This window comes from Rhinoraja longicauda, chromosome 6 (assembly GCF_053455715.1).
Source record: "Rhinoraja longicauda isolate Sanriku21f chromosome 6, sRhiLon1.1, whole genome shotgun sequence".
Classification (NCBI taxonomy): Eukaryota; Metazoa; Chordata; class Chondrichthyes; order Rajiformes; family Arhynchobatidae; genus Rhinoraja; species Rhinoraja longicauda.
In genome coordinates, this window is record NC_135958.1 from 78,041,643 (window position 1) to 78,065,284 (window position 23,642).

Below are 23,642 nucleotides of genomic sequence, written 5' to 3' on the forward strand. Positions count from 1 at the left end.
TCCCAAACTAGAAACAAAACACGGTCTCACGTGTAGAAACTCGTGTAGACACAAAATGCTGGAGTAACTCAGCAGGACAGGCAGCATCTCCGGAGAGAAGGAATGGGTGACGTTTCGGGTCGAGACCCTTCTTTGAGACCACTCTATCTCCAGGTCCCTCAGGTCAGCCGACTTGGGGCTACTGACTATCCCGCGGTCTAGGCTTAAGCTCAGGGGTGACCGTGCTTTTGCGGTTGCAGCTCCTAGTCTGTGGAACAGCATCCCTCTCCCCATCAGAACTGCCCCCTCCATCGACTCCTTTAAATCCAGGCTCAAAACCTATATCTACTCGCTAGCGTTTGAGGCCCTCTGAGGGGGCGCTGTGAACTGTTTATGTATGTGCTGTTATGTTTGTGTGCCATCGTATGTTCGTTTCTTAGTACCTGAACTGATGTACAGCACTTTGGTCAACGTGGGTTGTTTTTAAATGTGCTATACAAATAAAATTGACTCGACTTGCCTTCAGACATGCCAGCACGATCATCAGAAAGTCCCAGCACAGATACATTGAACGTTGCCTCTGTGCTGCACACTGTAGCCTTCAAGTTATCGCATTAAAAGGTTTTGTGGCACTGCCTGCACCTTGACACACACACACGGTGAGTTTAACAACGTTGTACACAGATAGGACTCATAAGTGAAGTTGTTTTATTTACAATACCACCCTCACTTACACATCAAGAAGATTGCTAAATCGTACAATTCTTCTGACAAACACCATCCTTCCGGTTTGAATAGGATGTGTCCCAGGTACAGTGGAGTACAGACAGCAGCTTTCCAACTTCACTCTTCACTTTTTAGACAGGGTTGCCAACATTAAAAAACAATTTGTCGCCCGCACCTTTTTAGTGAGTCCTGATGGGAGCCGAAGGGGGTTTTAAAAGAGAAAATAATACTTTGGAATCTTCTGACGAAAGACTGTGCAGAGATCGATGTACAGACTGTTTAGAGGCTGGTTGTTTCCAGGCAGGGTCGACGTTTGTCCTGTATTAGTAGGGGTTGCCAACTTGCCCGCTCCCAAATACGGGACAACGGGTGATGTCACCGCCCAGCGCCCCACGTGACCTCACCCAGCCAGCGGCCATATGCTCCCGCTCCACCAATGGCTGACGCCATTGGTGGAGCGTGAGCACATGGCCGCTGGCTGGATGAGGTCACGTGGTGGCGCGGGGGGGTGGCGGCGACATCACCTAGTCCCGTATTTGGGAGCGGGGAAGTTGGCGACCCCAGTCGGGCGCCATTTTGCTGCGGAATACCTGCGGACTTTGCGGCCTGGCCATTTGGCGGCCCGCTCGAAACCCCGCCCGCCCGCCGAGACGCCGAGCGCACGCTCCGCGGCAATGCCCAGAGGGGGACAAGCAGCGCCGGACCAGGGGACGGGACGGTTTCCGACCGTCGAGGACGCCGACGAAGCGTCGCCAGCAGGTGGGCATTTCCAGCCCGCCGAACCCGACCATTGCGGGCCACGCGTCAAAGGAGTGTAGCGACACGAAAACGTAACAAAACAAAAACACGTGCACACAAACAAGTGATCCTCTCCGTATAACTCCCCCTCCCTCCACCACCACCAATGAACCAAACTCCAAAATTATCATTATTTTTTTAAGTTAAGACTAATTTGAAAGATAACCTCTGGAACACAAACTCCAACTTGTGGTCTGCACAACAAAGACATTTGCAGTCCGAACACACAGGTCGCCGTTCTCATTCACATCAGTTCACTTGGGCTTTAATTTATCCCCCCCTCCCCCCCCCCAGTCCAAATCTGACCACAGGCTTCACCAGTTGCCAAGGCCGTCGCCAACCCCGGACTGTGCAGATGGGATTTTATTATTTTTAAAAAACGAACAAAATCTTGGTCGTTAAAGGTTTCTGGAGCTTACTATGGATTGCTTCCCCCCCCCCCCCCCCCCCCCCCACCCCCCACCCCCCCGATCCCCTCCCTCCGACCCCACAACCTCCAGGCCGACTGTTCAGCAGGGCTGAGGCCAAGCTAATGTTGGACACCGTACAATCGGGGGCCGACGTGTACAGTTTGAGACGTGCCTTCCACGCAGGCAGCAGTGAAATGTGACCTTAATTTGTCAAATGGAGCATTGTTCTTGACGGTATTTATTGACAGAAATGGGGGAGAGAGGGAAAGAGAGGGGGAGAGAGAGCGAGAGAGAGGGAAAGAAAGGGAAAGAAAGGAAAAGAGAGGGAAAGCGAGGACGAGAGAGGGAGAACAAGAGAGAGAGAGAGATGGACAAAAGTGGTTAAACGGCACGCCGTGGTGTAGTTTTGCCCGCCGTGCTGGGTGTGTGTGTCCTTGCATCGGGTGGGTGGATGGTACTGGCTGGCCTGTGACCGGGGGGGGAAAGTTACCCGTTGCGCATTCCTCTCCAAGTTAAAGATGAAAGAAAACAAACTTCAAAAAGGAAACTCCCGCTGGGCGCTGAAGGGACGATGAACCGCGGTCAGCGACATCCTTTACGATTTCTTAGCATCCGACAAACTCCTCTTCCTCAGGTCACTCAGATCGATGGGTGTGAAATCTGAAAACCAAATCGACCGACTTAGGCAACGGCACCTGCTTGGTAAAGAGCGACAGAGAGCAGGGGGGGGTCAGGTGTATTCCGAGGGGGAGCAGGAAGGGGGGGGGGTCAGGTGTATTCCGAGGGGGAGCAGGAAGGGGGGGTCAGGTGTATTCCGAGGGGGAGCAGGAAGGGGGGGGGGGTCAGGTGTATTCCGAGGGGAGTGAAGATGAGTGGATTGAGGAAAGATATTCAAAATAAGATGTGGTGGAGACACAAGACTGTAGATGCTGGAATCTTGAGCAAACCACAAGGTGCTGGAGGAACTCAGTGGGTCAGGCAGCATCTGTGGAGGGAATGCACAGACGACATATAAGCCATGGGATATGGGCCACATGTGGGCAGGTGGGACTCGTGTCGATGGGGAGTCTTGGTCAGTGTTTAGTTTGATCTGGTTTAGAGATACAGCGCAGAAACAGGCCCTTCGGCCCAAGGGTCTGCCTCGACCAGCAATCCCCGCACTGCCCAACACACTCGGGGCAATTTTACACTTATACCAAGCCAATTAACCTGCAAAGCTGGAGTGTGGGAGGAAACCTAAAATCTCGAAGAAAACCCACGCAGGTCACGGGGAAAACTTTCAAGCTCCATACAGCCAGCACCCGCAGTCAGGATCGAACTCGGGCCTCTGGCACTGTAAGGTAGCAGCTCAGCCGCTGCGCCACCGTGGCGCCCGATGGGAAAGTCAGGCAGAAGGGCCTGTTTCCGTGCAGCATCCTCCATGATTATCACATTGCAGGACCCTTCTTCCAAATAGACAGGCGATATTTTGAGTGGGAACCCTTCTTCAGACTGATCACTCTGAAGAATGGTCCTGTCCCGAAATGTCACCTGTCCATTCCATCCCCAAATGCTGTCAGATCTGCTGAATTCCTCCAGTACTTTGTATTTTGCTTCAAGCTTGTATTTCAGCGTGGCAGCTCTTGCAGTTGATTCCTGATTAGTTTAGTTTAGTTTACATAGAAACATAGAAAACATAGAAAATAGGTGCACCAAAATAGCCTGCACCACCATTCAATATGATCATGGCTGATCATCCAACTCAGTATCCTGTATCTGCCTTCTCTCCATACCCACTGATCCCTTTAGCCACAAGGGCCACATCTAACTCCCTCTTAAATATAGCCAATGAACTGGCCTCAACTACCTTCTGTGGCAGAGAATTCCACAGATTCACCACTCTCTGTGTGAAAAAAAACTTTCTCATCTCGGTCCTAAAAGACTTTCCCCTTATAGAGATACAGGGCGGAAACAGGCCCTTCGGCCCACCAGGTCTGCGCTGACCAGCGATCCCCACACATTAACACCATCCTACACCCACTTAGAAACATAGAAAATAGGTGCAGGAGTAGGCCATTCGGCCCTTCGAGCCTGCACCGCCATTTAATATGATCATGGCTGATCATCCAGCTCAGTAACCTGTACCTGCCTTCTCTCCATACCCCCTGATCCCTTTAGCAAAAAAGGCCAAATCTAACTCCCTCTTAAATATAGCCAATGAACTGGCCTCAACTACCTTCTGTGGCAGAGAATTCCACAGACTCACCACTCTCTGTGTGAAGAAATTTTCTCATCTCGGTCCTAAAAGACTTCCCCCTTATCCTTAAGCTGTGACCCCTGGTTCTGGACTCCCCCAACATCGGGAACAATCTTCCCGCATCTAGCCTCTCCAACCCCCTAAGAATTTTATATGTTTCTATAAGATCCCCCCTCAGTCTTCTAAATTCCAGCGAGTACAAGCCTAGTCTATCCAGTCTTTCTTCATATGAAAGTCCCGCCATCCCAGGGATCAATCTAGTGAACCTTCTCTGTACTCCCTCTAAGGCAAGAACGTCTTTCCTCAGATTAGGAGCCCAAAACTGCACACAATACTCCAGGTGCGGTCTCACCAAGGCCCTGTACAACTGCAGTAGAACCTCCCTGCTCCTAAACTCAAACCCTCTTGCTATGAATGCCAACATACCATTCGCTTTCTTCACTGCCTGCTGCACCTGCATGCTTGCTTTCAATGACTGGTGCATCATGACACCCAGGTCACGTTGCATCTCCCCTTCTCCTAATCGTTCACCATTCAGGTAATACTCTGCTTTCCTGTTCTTGCCGCCAAAGTGGATAACCTCACATTTATCCACATTATATTGCATCTGCCATGCATTTGCCCACTCGCCTAATCTATCCAAGTCACTCTGCAGCTCCTAGCATCCTCCTCGCAGCTAACACTGCCACCCAGCTTCGTGTCATCCGCAAACTTAAAGATGTTGCATTCAATTCCCTCGTCCAAATCATTAATATACACTGTAAATAACTGGGGTCCCAGCACTGAGCCTTGCGGTACCCCACTAGTCACTGCCTGCCATTCCGAAAAGGACCCGTTTATTCCTACTCTTTGCTTCCTGTCCGCCAACCAATTTTCTATCCACCTCAACACTGAACCCTCAATACCGTGTGCTTTAAGTTTGTACACCAATCTCCTATGTGGGACCTTGTCGAAGGCCTTCTGAAAGTCCAGATATAACACATTGACTGGTTCTCCCTTATCCACTCTACTAGTTACATCCTCGAAAAATTCTATAAGATTCGTCAGACATGATTTGCCTTTTGTAAATCCATGCTGACTTTGTCCGATGATTTCACCACTTTCCAAATGTGATGCTATCACATCTTTAATAACTGACTCTAGCATTTTCCCCACTACCAATGTTAGGCTAACTGGTCTATAATTCCCCGTTTTCTCTCTCCCTCCCAATTTACAATTATACCAACTCAATTAGCCTACAAACCTGCACGTCTTTAGTGTGGGAGGAAACCGAAGATCTCGGAGAAAACCCACACAGGTCACGGGGAGAACGTACAAACTCCGTACAGACAGCGCCCATAGTCGGGATCGAACATGGGATCTCCGGCGCAGCAAGCGCTGTAAGGGCAGCAACTCTACCGCTGCGCCACCGTGCTCATTACACGGTTGCTCAGAACTGGGTAGGAAGGAACTGTAGACGCTGATTTAAACTGAAGATAGACACAAAATGCTGGAGTAACTCAGCGGGTCAGACAGCAAGTATAGGAAGAAACTGCAGATAAAGGTTTAAACCGAAGAGAGACACAAAATGCTGGAGTAACTCAGTGGGGCAGGCAGCATCTCTGGTGACAGGGAATGTGTTACGTTTCGGGTCGAGATCCATCTTCAGTCTAAAACGCCACCCTTACCTTCTCTCCAGAGATGCTGCCTGTCCCACTGAGTTACGCCAGCATTTTGGGTCAGAGAGCGTCTTTGGAAAAAAGGAATAGGTGACGTTTTGGGTTGAGACCCTTCCTCAGACTGAGAGTCAGGGGAAAGGGAAAGGAGAGATGTAGCCGGTGATACCTACTGCTGGGGGGATTCGTCAGGTTACTCACTGTTCAGGTTTGGGTTTGGGTTCTTCTCTACATACTGGACAGGTCCTCGTTCACTTCCCGACATCTGACTCCTCAGCTCTCTCTCCACACACTGCCAAGCTGCAAGCAAGAACCACACGTCACGCTACGGTTAGTTGATTGATTGAACGTCACAGCATGGAAACAGGCCCGTCATCCCACCCAAGGTATACACAAAATGCTGGAGTAACTCAGCGGGTCAGGCAGCATCTCTGGAGAGAAGGAATGGGTGACGTTTCGGGTTACTCCAGCATTTTGTATCTACCTTCGATTTAAACCAGCATCTGCTGGGTTTTTTTTCCTTCCGCCCAATGGAGTCCATGCCGACCAGCGATCGATCACCCCTTCACACTAGTTCTGTGTTATCCCACTTTTGCATTCACTCCCTGCACACTAATTATTTTTAGTTTGGAGATACAGCGTGGAAATAGGCCCGTTGGCCCGCTGAGTCCATGCCAACCAGTCATTCCCGCACACTATTCTACACACTGGGGACAACATACAATTTTTACCGAAGCCAATTAACCTACAAACCTGTAGGTCTTGGAGTGTGGGAGTTCACTAGGGCACCCGGAGAAAACCCACGCAGGTCACAGGGAGAACGTGCAAACTCCACGTGGCAATAATAAACTAAACTAATACTTTACCCAGCAACACACCAGGGTAGGAACAGTGGGTGCAGCTGGTGGTGCTGCTGCCACACAGAGCCAGAGACCCAGGTTTGATCCTGACTGCAGGAGTTTGTGCATTCGCCCCGTGACCGCGTGGGTTTGCCTCAGGTATTCCAATATCCTCCAACATCCCAAAGACCCGCGGGTTTGTAGGTTTATTGGTCCTCTGTAAAAAATTGCCCCCTAAATGCACAGGGAGCGGATGGGACGATGGGATGAACATAGAACAAGTGTGAGCGGGCGATCGATGGTCGGCGTGGACACGGTGGGCCGAGGGTCCTGCTTCCGCGCTGCATCTCTAAATGAGCTTAACATCACCGCTAGATCCTACAGGCCTGCAAGCACAGACTGTGCAGCTTCACGGAGTGCTCTGCGAAGCTGTTAGGCTGTGATAGTGCAGTGCAAAGCCATTCAAAGCCCGCTTCAGAGGCAACAACTGGAAAGCAGAACTGAATGATTCAAAATGGCGTCACACAAAGAGCGGATTAAAAGCCTGCAAGAACAACAGATTTTGGCACCGTGTGGAAATTTGTGCTTACGTTACGTGTACTTCTCTAAATCTTTCATACTTATCTACGAAGAAAGCAGGCAAGATGCACTGGTGCAAAGGGCAGCTGCTAAGACAATACTTCCGACTAAACCACAGGATATTGGTCTGCAGGTTTCTCCAACGCGGAGAGCTGAGCATTTAATGCCAAAATTACAGCTTTATGTCTCGCTCCAATGTTTGTAGTTTATCCAAATATCTTTACCAGAAACCACGAACAAAGCCACTTCTATCCTTTGGGGAAACAATGCATGAGTCAGCTAAAACGAGGGCCCAACTAAATGCTTCAATTTGACAGCTGGGAACAATTGCAGCTGAGAGGAAGGTGGCTGAGGGCCATTGCGAAATAGAGCAGTACAAAATATACTTTTACCACAACACAAATCTTTAGTGTTGACCTATTGAGTGTTAAGACACAGAAGGCAAGGAGCTACCTCGGGCATGTCACAAAGGGACAGGTCCACGTGTTGACCCGTCCTGAAGCAGTGATCCAGCCCTCTTCTCTCTCTGGTGCCACGTACACAGCCCCTCCCCTGTGCACAACAAGCACGAACAAACCGCCTCGTCTGAAACCACTCCAGTTTTTCTCTTGCTCAGTAACTTAGTTAATGGTCACATTCAGACTGTTGTTTCGTTTTTTTGGCTTTGTTTAGAGCTACAGTGCAGAAGCAGCTGTACCCGGCCATCGTGTCCACGCCGACCAGCGATCCCCACACGCTGGCGCTATCCTGCACACGAGAGGGACAAGTTACAATCTTTACCAAAAGCCAATTCACCTGCAAACCAACACGTCGCTTTAGTGTGGGGGGGAGAAACCAAAGCACCCTGGGAAAACCAACGCGGTCACATGGAGAACGTACAAACTCCGCACAGACTGCACCCGTGGTAAGCATCGAACCCGGGTCTCTGGTGCTGTGAGGCAGCCACTCTACCGCTGTGCCACCGTGCCGCCCCGAAGACGACTTGGTCGTCTTTTGTTGCACTTGTGAATTAAGGAGTTGCTGCCTTACAGCGCTAGAGACCTGGGTTCGATCCCAACTTTGGGTGCTGTCTGTACAGAGCTCGTACTTTTCCCCGTGACCGCGTGGGTTTTCTCCGGGTGTTCAGGTTTCCTCCCACACTCCAAAGACGTGCGGGTTTGTAGGATAAGTGGCTTCGGTGAAAATTGTGGATTATCCCTAGTATAGTGCTAGTGTACGGGGAGATCGCTGGTCGGCATGGACTCGGTGGGCCAAAAGGCCTGTTTCCACGCTGTGCCTCTAAGCTAAAGTTTTTTTTTAAATGCCAAAGGAAGGCAGATTACAAGCAAGATGGGCAGGAGGTACAATACTGTCACATGTAATACACAGGAAGACAAAATCCCACGCAAGGTTGCAACGTTGATTCCACTTACAGTACTGAGAGTTGGGCAGCTTCACACAGATCCTCACACCAAGCTCTACGTACCTTCATGGATGAACCTGACATTCTCTTCATGTGCTGGCGTATAAATCTCCTGCGGTGCTGTGTTCGTTGGAGACCGTGGTCCATTGTTTCGTTTGCCATTATAAACAATCCTTGATGCGGGTGAGCTGCAGACAGAGATTGGGATCGTGTTTAGGTGGAAAACAACATCCCTCGGGCTCTCTGACCTCGAGAGTTCTCCGTTTAATGAGAACGAACACGTCCAAAAGCAACCTTCTAAATGATGGTCTAGCTCACGTTGAACGTTAAATTCCCAACACTGCTTGTTCATGGTCGGGTGTATATCAGCATGTTTTCCAAGTTGGAAAGATGTAATGATGAGAATCACAAAAAGACAGGAAAGACCGCACGGGGCATTGCGATGAACATTGGCACGGAGGCGCAGCGGTAGAGTTGCTGCCTTACAGAACCGGGGACCGGGGTTCAATCTTGACTACGGGTGCTGTCTGTACGGAGTTTGTACGCTCTCCCCGTGACCGCGTGGGTTTCCTCCGGGTGCTCCGGTTTCCTCCCACACTCTAAAGACGTACAGATTTGTGGGTTAATTGGCTAAATTGTAAATTGTCCCTAGTGTGTGTAGGATAGTGCTAGTGTACGGGGTGATCGCGGACTCGGTGGGCCACAGGGTCTGTTTCCGCGCTTTATCTCTAAACTAAATGAAGCTGAACACATCCAAAACTCAATCCTCTAGTTTAGTTTAGTTTAGAGATACAGCGTGGAAACAGGCCCTTCGGCCCACCAGGTCCGCTTCGACCAGCGATCCCCGCATATTAACACTATCCTATACACACTAAGGACAATATTTACATTTACCAAGCCAATTAACCTACATACCTGTACGTCTTTGGAGTGTGGGAGGAAACCGAAGAACGCAGGGAAAACCCACGCAGGTCAAGGGGAGAACGTGCAAACTCCGTACAGACAGTTTAGCAAAACCATCAATCTAAATGATGGTTTTGCTAACTTTGAACGTTAAATTCCCGACACTACTGGAGGGAGAGACAGATCAGCCATGAATGAATGGCGGTGTAGACTTGATGGGCCGAATGGCCTAATTGTGCTCCTATTCCTTATGACTGCTTGTTTACGGTCAAGTGTAGCCGAGTATATTTTCCACGTTGGAAGATTCTTGTGATAAGAATAACGAAAAGAAAGGGAAGACCACGGAATACCGCACACGAAAGGAACCAGCTTTAAGACAAGATAGATATAAAATGCTGGAGTAACTCAGCGGGTCAGGCAGCATCTCGGGAGAGAAAGAATGGGTGACGTTTTGGGTCGAGACCCGAAACGTCACCCATTCCTTCTCTCCCGAGATGCTGCCTGACCCTCTGAGTTACTCCAGCATTTTGTGCCTACCTTCGATTTAAATCAACCTCTGCAGTTTTGTTTTCCTATACAGCTTTGAGACAAAATGGCCAGCTACAGAATGAAGGCACGTCACTTTCCAGGCAGCAGAGGAGTCTGTGCACACAAGGGTGTCCCAGTATTGTGCAGGAAGTAAGTTTCCATCTGCACAAAGCTTTTCTATGCAAATTATTTGCAAAAGGAAACAGTGTGGATAAAAATGTATTCACTTTAGAGAAACAGTGCAGAAACAGGACCTTCGGCCCACCAAGTCCGCGCTGACCAGTGATCACTAGCACCATCCTACACACCGGGGACGATTTACAATTTCACCAATGCCAATTAACCCTCAAACCTATAGGGTGTAGGAAGGAAATACAGATTTCCCTTTCTTTGCCCCGCGCCCCTGACATCAGTCTGAAGAAGGGTCTGGACCCGAAACGTCACCCATTCCTTCTCTCCTGAGATGCTGCCTGACCCGCTGATGCTGGTTTAAACTGAAGGTAGACACAAAAAGCTGGAGTAACTCAGCGGGTCAGACAACATCTCTGGGGAAAGGGATTAGGAGACATTTCTGGTCGAGACCCTTCTTTAGACTGAGGCAGGGAAAAGGGAAACGAGAGATATAGACGGTGAGGTAGAGAGATATGGAACAAATGAATGAAAGGTACGCAAATAAAGTAACGATGATAAAGGAAACAGGCAATTGTTAGCTGTATATTAGGTGAGAACAAGTACAGACAATGAGACTGAACAAGAAGGCTTTGAAGCTGGTGTGATTTGGGTGGGGGAGGTGTGGAGAGATGAATGGATGGATGAATGAATGAATACGTTTATCAGCCAAGTACGTGCACATTCAAAGAATGTGTCTTGGTGCTCCGCTCGCAAGTAACAACACGAACATAAAGTACACAATTAAGAATAAAGCATAAAACATTAAAAGATCGAGAATAAAACATGATAGTTTAAACATGTGATTGAAATAAACCAGAACAAAAAGAGACCACAGACTTTTGGTTATTGAGTAGAGCTACTACTGGTGGAAAAACGTCTGGCTGTGGCTGCTTTGAAAGTCCGGAGTCGCCTTCCAGAGGGAAGTGCTTCAAAGAGTTTGTGGCCAGGGTGAGAGGGGTCAGAGATGATCTTGCCCGCTCGTTTCCTGGCCCTTGAAGTGTACAGTTTGTCAATGGGGGGAAGGGTGCAGCCAACAACCTTCTCGGCTGATCGCACGATGCGCTGCAACCTCCGGATGTCATGCTTGGTGGCTGAGCCAAACCAGACCATGATGGAGAAGGTGAGGACGGACTCTACGATGGCAGTATAGAATTGGACCATCATTGCCTGTGGCAGATTGTGTTTCCTCAGCTGCCGCAGGATGTACATCCTCTGTTGGGCCTTTTTGACTGTGGAGTCGATGGTGGCCCCCCATTTAAGGTCCTTGGAGATGATAGTTCCAAGGAACTTAAATGACTCCACAGATGTGACTGTGGTGTTGTTGATGGTGAGTGGGGGGAGGGGAGGGGGGTCTCTCCTCAAGTCTACAATTAGTTCCACTGTCTTGAGAGCATTGAGCTCCAGGTTGTTGTGATGGCACCAGGACGCCAGCTGTGTCACTTCCCCTCTGTAGGCAGATTCCTCCCCATCCTGGATCAGCCTAATCTGGGTAGTGTCATCTGCAAACTTGAGGAGCTTGACAGAGGAGTCTGTGGAGGTGCAGTCGTTGGTGTAGAGAGAGTAAAGGAGAGGGGAGAGTACGCAGCCTTGCGGTGCTCCTATGCTGAGGGTCTGCGGGTCCGAGATGTGCTTTCCCAGCCTCACATGCTGCTTCCTGTCCGTCAGGAAGTTGATGGTCCAATGACAGAGGGGTTCAGACACAGTCAACTGGAAGAGTTTGGAGGGTAGTAGTTCTGGCACAATGGTGTTAAAAGCAGAGCTAAAGTCCACAAACGAAATCCTTGCATAGGTCCCCTTGCGGTCTAGGTGCTGGAGGATGAAGTGCAGGCCTAGGTTGACTGCGTCATCCACCGATCTATTGGCCCGGTATATAAACTGCAGAGGGTCCAGAGGGTTTGTGATGTTTTTCAGCTGGGCCAGCAGAAGTCTTTCAAAGGTCTTCATGACTACAGAGGTCAGTGCGACAGGCCTGTAGTCATTAAGACCAGTGATCCTTGTCTTTTTGGGCATAGGAATGCAGGGATACAGGGTAGAGGGAATGCAGGGGTTACTTAAAGTTAGAGAAATCAATATTCATACCATGTTAACCTACAAACCTGTCTGCCTTTGGAGTGTGGGTGGAAACCGGAGTGCCTGGAGAAAACCCAGGCGGAAACACTGTACAGACAACACCCTTCGTCAGGATCGAACCCGGCTCACTTGTGCTGTCAGGTAGCAACTCTGCCACAGTGCCGTCCCAAATTCTGATAGTACCTCAGCTAGACTAAGTGATTGTTAAACTTGTTATGAATCCAATATTTCAAAATTAAACAAGATGCACAGTAGCACACAGGTAGAGTTGCTGCCTTGCAGCGCCAGAGACCCGGGTTCGATCCTGATCATGGGTGCTGTCTGTACAGTTTGTACGTTCGCCCTGTGACCATGTGGGTTGACCCCAAGAGCTCTGGTTTCCTCCCACACTCCAAAGATGTACAGGTTTGCAGGTTAATTGGCTTTGCTAAAGATCATAAATTGTCCCTAGTGTGTAGGATAGTGCTGATGTGTGGGGATCGCTGGTCGGCGCGGACTCGGTGTGCCAAAGAGCCTGTTTCCGCGCTGTATCTCTAAACTACACTAAATTCAGGATCAAAGCGATTCCATTTCAAGAGGCACGTTGGAACAATCCTCCCATTGTACAGAACTTAGAGATTGCACACCAGTTGGGCAGGAGGTACAATGTCAGATAGACACAAAAAGCTGGAGTAACTCAACAGGTCAGGCAGCATCTCTGGAGAGAAGGAATGGGTGACGTTTCGGGTCGAGACCCTTCTTCAGACTAATGTCAGGGGAGTGGGCGGTACAGAGATAAAATGTAGTCGGAGACAGTAAGACCGTTTGGAGGACTGGGAAGGGGGAGGGGATGGAGAGAGAGGGAGGAATGCTTTCCCCCATCCCCCCTGCATCTGAGTTACCCCAGCATTTTGAATCTATTTTTGATTTAAACCAGCATCTACGTTTTTTTCCCGTACAATAATATAACTTGTGTTACTAAGCATTATTAATTTACACAGGGTGAGATTACTCTGCTACAATTTGCCTGATTTTGATTTGAAATAGGCAGGCAGGCTGATTTTAAAAGGAAGTGGCCCTTCCCACCAGTAATTCACATCAGATATGATCACAAAATGCTTCCAACGTCCACCTTCCAATTAAACACGCAGGAGTAACCTGTTCCACGTCACCATAGCAACAGTGCACAAAGCTGGCTTCTGTGGAAAGGAATTTATACACAAACAGCAACACTCAATCACAAAGGATAGACACAAAGTGCTGGAGTAACTCAGTGGGTCAGGCAGCATCTCTGGAGAAAATGGAGAGCTGTTGTTTTGGGTCGAGACCCTTCTTCAGACTGGTTTTAATGGGGAGAGTGAGTTTTTCCCCCCACTCTCCCCACTAATCAGTCTGAAGAAGGGTCCAGACCCAAAACGTCGCCCATCCATTTTCTCCAGATGTGCTGCTTGACCCACTCTGCTGACATACTCCAGCATTTTGAGTTTACCTTTGGTATAAACCAGCATCTGCAGTTCCTTTTTATTACATTAATATTCAATTACAATTCTTTATATCCACCTATCTATATTACAGGATTTTCTCAGAACCCCTCAGATTATATCTGTGTAGGAAAGAACTGCAGATGCTGGTTTACACTGAAGATAGACATAAATTGCTGGAGTAACTCGGCGGGCCAGGCAGCATCTCTGGAGAGAAGGAACAGGTGACATTTCGGGTCGAGACCTTTTTTCAGACTTCAAGCCTAAAGAAGAGTCTCGACCTGAAGCTTCACCTTATTCCTTCTCTCCAGAGATGCTGCCTGACCCGCCGAGTTACTCCAGCATTTGTGTCTCCCCTCAAATTATATAGCAGGCACACAGAGAAATTGTTTTTATACAATGTTAAAGCCGCAATCAAATGCAGGGCACAACTGCAGTATAATTAATTGCATTAATCCATTTATAATTCTGATAATATTTATAAATCATAATGGCTATCGTGGGTGACTTTAATTTACATATAGATTGGGCCAACCAAACTGAAGAAGGGTCTCGACCCGAAACGTCACCCATTCCTTCTCTCCCGAGATGCTGCCTGACCTGCTGAGTTACACCAGCATTTTGTGAATAAATACCTTCGATTTGTAGCAGCATCTGCAGTTATTTTCTTATATGGGCCAACCAAATTGGTAACAGTGCTGAGGAGGAGGATTTCCTGGAATGTATAAGGATTGGGTTTTTAAACCAATATGTAGAGGAACCGACTAGAGGGCAGGCCATCCTAGAATGGGTATTGTGTAATGAGGAAGGATTAGTTAGCGATCTTGTTGTGCAAGGCCCCTTGGGCAGCAGTGACCATAATATGGTGGAATTCTGCATTAGGATGGGGAATGACAGGGTTAATTCAGAGACTAGGCTCCTGAACTTGAATAAAGGAGACTTTGAAGGTATGAGACGGGAATTGGCTAGGATAGACAGACAAATTATACTTAAAGGGTTGGCAGTGGAGATGCAATGGCAAAGATTTAAAGGCCGCATAGATTAACTCCAGAAATTGTTCATCCCTGTCTGGCAAAAAAATAAAACTGGGAAGGCGGCTCAACCGTGGCTGACGAGGGAAGTCAAGGATAGTGTTAAAGCCAAGGAAGAGGCATATAAATTGTCCAGAAGAAGCGGCAAACCAGAGGACTGGGCGAAATTTAGAACTCAACAGAGGAGGACAAAGGGGTTAATTAAGAGCATGAAAGAAAGCTTGCAAGGAATATAAAAACTGACTGTAAATGTTTCTTTTGGTATGTAAAAAGGAAAAGATTAGTGAAGATGAATGTAGGTCCCTTACAGTCAGAGACAGGTGAATTTATAATGGGAAACAAGGAAATGGCAGACCTGTTAAACAAGTACTTTGGTTCTGTCTTCACTAAGGAAGACACAAACAATCTCCCGGAAATACTAGGGGACCGAGGATCTAGTGGGAGGGGGGGGGGGGGCTGAAGGGAATCCACATTAGTCAGAAAATAGCGTTAGGTAAACTGTTGGGACTGAAGGCAGATAAATCCCCAGGGCCTGGTGGTCTGCATCCCAGAGTACTCAAGGTGGCGGCCCTAGAAATCGTGGATGCATTGATGATTATTTTCCAATCTTCTCTCGACTCTGGATCAGTTCCTGTGAAGTGGAGGGTAGCCAATGTAACTCCACTTTTTAAGAAAGAAGGGAGAGAGAAAACGGGGAATTATAGACCAGTTAGCCTTACATCGGTAGTGGGGAAGATGCTGGAGTCGATTATTAAAGATATTATAGCAACGCATTTGGAAAGCAGTGATGGGATCGGTCAAAGTCAGCATGGATTTATGAAGGGGAAATAATGCTTGACTAATCTTTTAGATTTTTTTGAGGATGTAACAAGTAGAATGGATAAGGAAGAGCCAGTGGATGTGGTGCATCTGGACTTTTAAGAAGCCTTTGACAAGGTCCCACACAAGAGAATAGTGTGCAAAATTAGAGCACATGGTATTGGGGGTAGGGGTATTGACATGGATAGAGAACTGGTTGGCAGATAGGAAGCAAAGAGTAGGAATTAACGGATCCTTTTCAGAATGGCAGGCAGTGACTAGTGGGGTGCCGCAAGGCTCGGTGCTGGGACCCCAGTTGTTTACAATATATATTAACGATTTAGACGAGGGAATTAAATGTAACATCTCTAAGTTTGCGGATGCCACAAAGCTGGGTGGCAGTGTGTGCTGTGAGGAGGATGATATGAGGCTGCAGGGTGACTTGGATAGGTTGGGGGAGTGGGCAGAAGCATGGCAGACGCAGTATATTGCAGATAAATGTGAGGTTATCCACTTTGGTGGCAAGAACAGGAAGGCAGATTATTATCTGAATGGCGTCAGATGAGGAGAAGGGGAGGTGCAACGAGACCTGGGCGTGCTTGTACATCAGTCACTGAAAGTAAGCAAGCAGGTACAGCAGGCAGTGACGAAAGGCAATGGCATGTTGACCTTCATTGCGAGAGGATTTGAGTTTAGGAGTGAGGAGGTCCTACTGCAGTTGTTCAGGGCCCTGGTGAGACCGCACCTGGAGTATTGTATGCAATTTTGGTCTCTTAATTTGAGGAAGGACATTATTGCTATTGAGGGAGTACAGCATAAGTTCACCAGGTTAATTCCTGGGATGGCGGGACTGACATATGATGAAAGAATGGGTCGACTGGGCTTATATTCGCTGGAATTTAGAAGGGTGAGAGGGGATCTAAAAGAAGCATATAAAATTCTTAGAAGATTAGACAGGGTAGAAGCAGGAAAAATGTTCCTGGGGGAGTCCAGAACCAGGGGTCGCAGTTTAAGAATATGGGGTGGGCCATTTAGGAAAGGCCATTTTCTGATGGGCCACTCCCCATCAGAACTGCCCCCTCCATCGACTCCTTTAAGTCCAGGCTCAAATCCTACTTCTATTCCCTAGCGTTTGAGGCCCTCTGAAGGGGCGCTGTAAACTGTTTGTATGTGTTGTTATGTTTGTGTGCTCTTGTATGTTCGTTTTTAGTACCTGCACTGATGTACAGCACTTTGGTCAATGTGGGTTGTGTTTAAATGTGCCATACAAATAAAATTGACTTGACTTGACTTGACTTAGGATTACAATCGAGCCATTTACAGTGTATAGATACATGACAGGGGAATATCGAATAATGCAAGGTAAAGCCGGTAAAGCCGGCAAAGTCCGATCAAAGATATCCCAGGGTCACCAATGAAGTAGATAGTTCAGGACCAGACACAAAATGCTGGAGTAACTCAGCAGGACAGGCAGCATCTCTGGAGAGAAGGAATGTGTGATGCTTTGGGTTGAGACCCTTCTTCAGACACTGTTGGTCGGATGGTTCAGTTGCCTGATAACAGCCGGGAAGAAACAGTCCCTGAATCCGGAGGTGTGCGTTTTCACACTTCTATGCCTCTTGCCCGAGGTGCAACATGTCCTTGCTTATGCTGCTGGCCTTGCTGAGGCAGCGTGAGGTATAAAAGGAGCAAATAACCATCCATCCATCAGCCCAAATATCAACGGCCCATTGGTGCAGCCTTTCACTGTACCTCGTTGTACACACGACACTAATAAACTAAACGCCTACTCTATCCAAAAATAAGACACAAAAAGCTGGAGTAACTCAGCGGGACAGGCAGCATCTCTGGAGAAAAGGAATAGATGACAATTCGGGTCTCGACTTCAGTCTGAAGAAGGGTCTCGACCCGAAACGTCAGCGATTCCTTTTCTTCCAGACACCGAAAGCTGGAATAACTCAGCTGCCTGACCCGCTGAGTTATTCCAGCTTTCTGTGTCTATCTTCGGTTTAAACCATCCGACCATTTAAGGAAGAGCTAGATAGAGCTCTTAAGGATAGTGGAGTCAGGGGCTATGGGGGAAAGGCAGGAATGGGGTACTGATTGAGAATGATCAGCCATGATGACATTGAATGGTGGTGCTGGCTGGAATGGCCTACTCCTGCACCTATTGTCTAAACCAGCATCTGCAGTTCCTTCCTACACATTTTGCCTCCTCTATCCACCTGTAACCTCCAGCCACCTGCCTCACCCCCCCCCCACCCCACCACTGACAAATTCCTCCCACACCCCTCCACTCACTGAGTTCAGCCCTCGGTTTGTTTGTGGCTATCAAGCTTCATTCCAGCTCCCTGGACCCATCCCATGAACTTATTTTTCTTAGAATATCTTTTCTCATAAACGCTTTCCCTGGCTTCAACTGCACAATGCTGCAGGGGCATATTGTATTATAAACACTACACGCACATTTGAATTGAAGACAGATGGGGAAACAGCCCTGGATCCGACACAGCAGCATTGAAACAAAGCAACAGTTCTAGGTGGTCCATCATTTAAACATTTCATGAAAAGCAAACTGTAAATGTCGGATTGCGAAGATGTAGTGCAAATGGCCATGACTCTAAGAAATTTGTAGGGTGGATATTGATAGGAAAGGTGCAGCCAATGTGGGGTGGGAGCTATGCAATGGTGGGGTGAAAGTAAAGGGCCTTGGAGAGGGGGAGTTTGCCATAAGGAGGGGGAGTTAGGCAGAGAGGTTTGTGGAGCAGTGGAGGGGAGAGGGGGGTCGTGGGGGAAGGGTTTGGGCTGGAGTGGAGGGGGTTTGAATGGGGTAGGTGGGGGTGGTCTGGAGTGGGTAGGAGATGCGTAGGGTTGGGGTTTTGGGGGAAGGGGAGGGCAGAGGGATTAGGGGGGAAGGGAAGATTAGAAGTGGGGGAGATAGAAACATAGAAAATAGGTGCAGGAGGAGGCCATTCGGCCCTTCGATTGTGATCATGGCTGATCATCCACAATCAGTAACCCGTGCCTGCCTTCTCCCCTTATCCCTTGAAGATGAGGTGGGGGGGTGATAAAGTGGGACCGAGGGAGGGGATTAGTCCGGGAGAGGGAATCGGGCATTAGACGAATGGGGTTCAGGTGTGTGGGGGTCGAGGGGGTAAGAATTAGATGAGGTACAGGAGTGGGAATGGGACATTAGTTGAGGGGGGGATTAATCGGGGGGGGTATGGTAGGGGGGATTAGTCGGGTGGGAGGGGGATTAGTCGGGGGGAGGGGGATTGATGGGGGGAGGGAGATTAGTAGGAGGGAAAGAGGGGGATTAGTGGGGGGAAGGGGGATTAGTCCAGGGGGGGAGGGGGATTAGTCAGGAGGGATTAGTGGGGGGAGGGGAATAAGTGGGGGATTAGTGGGAGGGAGGGAAGGGGATTAGTGTGGGAGAGGGGGATTGTTGGGGGGGAGGGGGATTAGTGGGGGGGTGCTTAGTCGGGGGAGGGGGATTGGTCGGGGGGAGGGGATTGGTGGGTGGGGAGAGGGATTGGTCAGGGGGGTTGAGGGATTGGTCAGGGGGGGTTGGGGGATTGGTCGGGGGGAGGGGGATTGGTGGGTGGGGAGGGGGATTGGTCAGGGGGGGTTGGGGGATTGGTCGGGGGAGGGGGGATTGGTGGGTGGGGAGGGGGATTGGTCAGGGGGGGGTTGGGGGATTGGTCGGGGGAGGGGGATTGGTGGGTGGGGAGGGGGATTGGTCAGGGGGGGTTGGGGGATTGGTTGGGGGAGGGGGATTGGTGGGTGGGGAGGGGGATTGGTCAGGGGGTTTGGGGGATTGGTCGGGAGGGGGGGTTGGGGGATTGGTCATGGGGGGAGGGGGATGGGGATTGGTCGGGAAGGGGGATTGGTCGGGGAGGGGGAGTGGTCGGGGGGGGGGAATTGGTCGGAGGGGGGGGGGGAATTGGTCGGAGGGGGGGGATTGGTCGGGGGGGGCTGGTCGAGGGGGGGATTGGTCGGGGGGTGGGGGCCGGTCGAGGGGGGGATTGGTCGGGGGGGGGGGAATTGGTCGGGGGGGGGGGGGGAAATTGGTCGGAGGGGGGGGATTGGTCGGGGGGGGGCTGGTCGAGGGGGGGATTGGTCGGGGGGGGGGCTGGTCATGGGGGGATTGGTCGAGGGGGGGGGCTGGTCGAGGGGGGATTGGTCGAGGGGGGGGCTGGTCGAGGGGGGATTGGTCGAGGGGGGGGCTGGTCGAGGGGGGATTGGTCGGGGGGGGGGGGGGGGGCTGGTCGAGGGGGGATTGGTCGAGGGGGGGGCTGGTCGAGGGGGGGATTGGTCAGGGGGGGGCTGGTCATGGGGGGGGGATTGGTCGAGGGGGGGCTGGTCGAGGGGGGGGGCTGGTCGAGGGGGGGATTGGTCGAGGGGGGGGGCTGGTCGGGCGGGATTGGTCGGGGGGGGCTGGTCGGGGGGGCTGGTCATGGGGGGGATTGGTCGGGGGGGATTGGTCGAGGGGGGGGGCTGGTCGAGGGGGGATTGGTCGAGGGGGGGGCTGGTCGAGGGGGGATTGGTCGAGGGGGGGGCTGGTCGAGGGGGGGATTGGTCGGGGGGGGGATTGGTCGAGGGGGGGGCTGGTCGAGGGGGGATTGGTCGAGGGGGGGGCTGGTCGAGGGGGGATTGGTCGGGGGGGGGGTTGATCGGGGGATTAGTCTGGGTGGGGGGGGGCAGTGAGGGGCCGCCGCGGTAACAATGGGCCTGGCCGGGGCCGGTGTCGGTGCCGGGGGGAAGCATCGGCCTCAGGGCCCGGCCGCCGTCTCATTGTTTGTCCCCCGCCTCCGGCGGCCTCCGGCCGGTCCTGTGCGGGAGCCGAGCCCCAGGCCCCATCCCCGGCCTCAGGCCCCACGACGCCGCCGCCGCCGCCGCCACCCACCTGGTCATCGCGCCGCTCCCTCCCTCGGGCCGCTGCGGCGCCGGTGACGCGCGCTCCCGCCCACGCTGACGTCACCGTGCGCGCCCCCGATGGCCACTTCCGGTCAGGGAGGGACAGAAGGAGGGACGGAGAGGGAAGGAGAGGGAAGGAGAGGGAAGGAGAGGGAAGGAGAGGGAAGGAGAGGGAAGGAGAGGGAAGGAGAGGGAAGGAGAGGGAGGGAGAGGGAAGGGGAGGGAAGGGGAGGGAAGGGGAGGGAAGGGGAGGGAGAGGGAGGGAGAGGGAAGGAGAGGGAAGGAGAGGGAGAAGGAGGGAGAGATGTAGGGAGAGGAGAGAGAGGAGGGAGGAGAGGGAGAGAGAGGAGAAGAGAAGGAGGGAGGGGAGGGGGGTGGTGCAGGTCTGCAGGTAAAGGGAGGGAGGAGAGGAAGCATGGAGAGGATAGAGGGACAAGGTGGAAGGATGGAGAGAAGGATGAAGTGGAGGGATGGGAATGATGGAGGGGGTGAGTGATGGAGAGGATAGGGGACGAGAGAGAGGGATGAAGTGGAGGGAGAGGGATGAAAAGGAGGGAGGGATGGAAAGAGGAAAGTGTAGGGAGGGAATGATGGAGACGGGGTGAGGGACTGAAGAGGAGGAGGGATGGAGAGGAGCGGGTAATGGAGAGTGGGGAGGGATGGAGGGAGGGTACGGAGAGGAGGACGGTAGAGGTGTGAACAGAGTGGTGTGAGAGGTGGAGAGGGTGACCCCCTCGATGGGGGTTTTGACCAAAACAAAGTGAAGGGGCAACTCAGTGGGTCAGGCAGCATCTGAGGAGAGAGTGGACAGCCAACGTTTCAGGTCGGGACCCTTCTTCAGACTGTCTATTCCCCCACAAATACTGCCTGACCTGCTGAGTTCCTCCAGCAGTTTGTGTTTTGCTCTAAATAACGAAGAGTACAGAAAGGAGATGGTGAAGGAGGGAAGGGAAACAAGATAAATGGATGTATAGCAAATTGACTTCATGGAAGGAAGCAGAGGGTGATGGTGGAAGGTTGCTTCTCAGGCTGCAGGCCTGTGACTCGTGGTGTGCCTCAGGGTTTGGTGCTGGGCCCATTACTGAGAACATACAGGGCAAGATTAGCGAGTTTGCTGATGATACAAACGTGGGTGGTTTTGCAGAGAGTGAAGATGGTTGTGAAAGATTGCAGCAGGATCTGGATCGATTGGCCAGGTGGGCGGAGGAATGGTTGATGGAATTTAATACAGAGAAGTGCGAGGTGTTGCGTTTTGGGACATCTAACAAGGGCTGGACCGACACAGCGAATGGTAGGCCTCTGGGGAGTGTTGTAGCGCAGAGGGATCTAGGAGTGCAGGTGCATGGTTCCTTGAAGGTCCAGTCGCAGGTAGATAAAGTGGTCAAAAAGACTTTTGGCACTTTGGCCTTCGTCAGTCAGAGTATTGAGTATAGAAGTTGGGAGGTCATGTTGCAGTTGTATAAGACATTGCTGAGACTGCATTAAGAATATTGTGTTCAGTTCTGGGCACCATGTTATAGGAAAGATATTGTCAAGCTTCAAAGGGTTCAGAGAATATTTACAAGGATGTTGCCAGGACTAGAGGGTGTGAGCTATAGGGAGAGATTGAGTAGGCTGGGTCTCGAATCCTTGGAGCGCAGGAGGATGAGGGGTGATCTTATAGAGGTGTTCAAAATCATGAGAGGAATGGATCGGGTAGATGCACAGAGTCTCTTGCTCAGAGTTGGGGAATCGAGGACCAGAGGACATCGGTTCAAGATGAAGGGGAAAAGATTTAATAGGAATCTGAGGGTACCTTTTTCACACAAAGGATGGTGGGTGTATGGAACAAGCTGCCAGAGGAGGTAATTGAGGCTGGGACTATCCCAACATTTAAGAAACAGACAGGTACATGGATAGGACAGGTTTGGAGGGATATGGACCAAGCGCAGGTGGGACTAGTGTAGCTGGGACATTGTTGGCCGGTGTGGGCAAGTTGGGCGGAAGGGCCTGTTTCCACGATGTATCACTCTGTGACTCTATAAGGGAGACCCGAACCCTACAAATTACAACACATTAACATTGTGTAGGAAGGAACTGCAGATGTTGGTTTACACCGAAGATAGATACTAAATGCTGGAGTAACTCAGCGGGACAGGCAGCATCTCTGGAGAGAAGGAATGGGTGACGTTTCGGGTCAAGACCCTTCTTCAGATCTGAAGAAGGGTCTGGACCTAAAACGTCGCCCATTCTTTCTTACACTAACATTGTGTATTCTATGAACATCAATACTGTCCACAGTGCTCCAGAGGTGGTCTCGCTAACATCCTCTGTAAAGTGAAGTATGAAAATCTCAATTCCTCGTGCAATAAGAACAATGGTGTGAGCTTTCCCCCATCCAGTTGCACGTGCAGACTGCTCCTCTGGGAATCGTATACAAAAATACACAGACCACCCAGTCTGTAATCTCTCCCCATATGGATCGGATGTTAATCTTTCTTTCCTGGCCAGATGAACAACTTCACATTTTCCTCCTTTACCCTCGAATTGTCAGATCTTTGACGACTTTCCATTCGGGCAAGAGGTACAGAAGTGTGAAAACGCACACCTCCAGATTCAAGGATAGTTTCTTCCCGGCTGTTATCAAGCAACTGAACCATCCTACCACAACCAGAGAGCAGTCCTGAACTACCATTTGTCTCATTGGAGACCTTCGGACTATCCTTGACCGGACTTTACCGACCTTGCCCTGCATTGAACGTTATTCCCATATCATGTATCTGTACATCGTGTGTTGTCTTTCCGCTGACTGGTTAGCATGCAACAAAAGCTTTTCACTGTACCTCTGTACACGTGACAATAAAATGAACTGATTTCACTTATCCTTTCTCTAGCTCTTTGCGGTGCCTTCTCCTCAGCTTGCTTCACTACCTCTGTGCGGTGAACAAGTTTAACGAGCATCCCTCAGGTACCTTCATCCACATCATCAGTGTAAATATTTGAGGTCCCAACACTGGTCCCTGAGGCTGATCACTCATTACATCTCCCCAGCTGCAAGAAAAAGACACTTTTATTCCGCCTCAGTTCCAACAGTGGCGGCACGGTGGCGCAGCGGTAGAGTTGCTGCCTTACAGCAAATGTAGCACCGGAGACCCGGGTTC

The 23,642-nt window shown here is 50.5% G+C and overlaps 1 protein-coding gene across 2 annotated transcripts; it reads right to left on the minus strand.

The window, feature by feature from the left end:
• Positions 1-670: 670 nt before the first annotated feature.
• Positions 671-20,637, minus strand: mcrip1 (MAPK regulated corepressor interacting protein 1). Of its 2 annotated transcripts, none has more exons than XM_078401404.1 (4): positions 20,492-20,637; positions 8,688-8,812; positions 6,006-6,104; positions 671-2,573 (listed from the first exon to the last, which is right to left on the minus strand). In XM_078401404.1, exons 1-4 carry the CDS (start codon positions 20,497-20,499, stop codon positions 2,509-2,511), a joined length of 297 nt encoding a protein of 98 aa, XP_078257530.1. In that variant the 5' UTR covers positions 20,500-20,637; the 3' UTR covers positions 671-2,508. The 2 variants fall into 2 exon arrangements, with proteins under 2 accessions (XP_078257530.1, XP_078257529.1); XM_078401403.1 differs by lacking the exon at positions 20,492-20,637 and adding an exon at positions 18,052-18,331.
• Between the last annotated feature and the right edge of the window lie 3,005 nt (positions 20,638-23,642).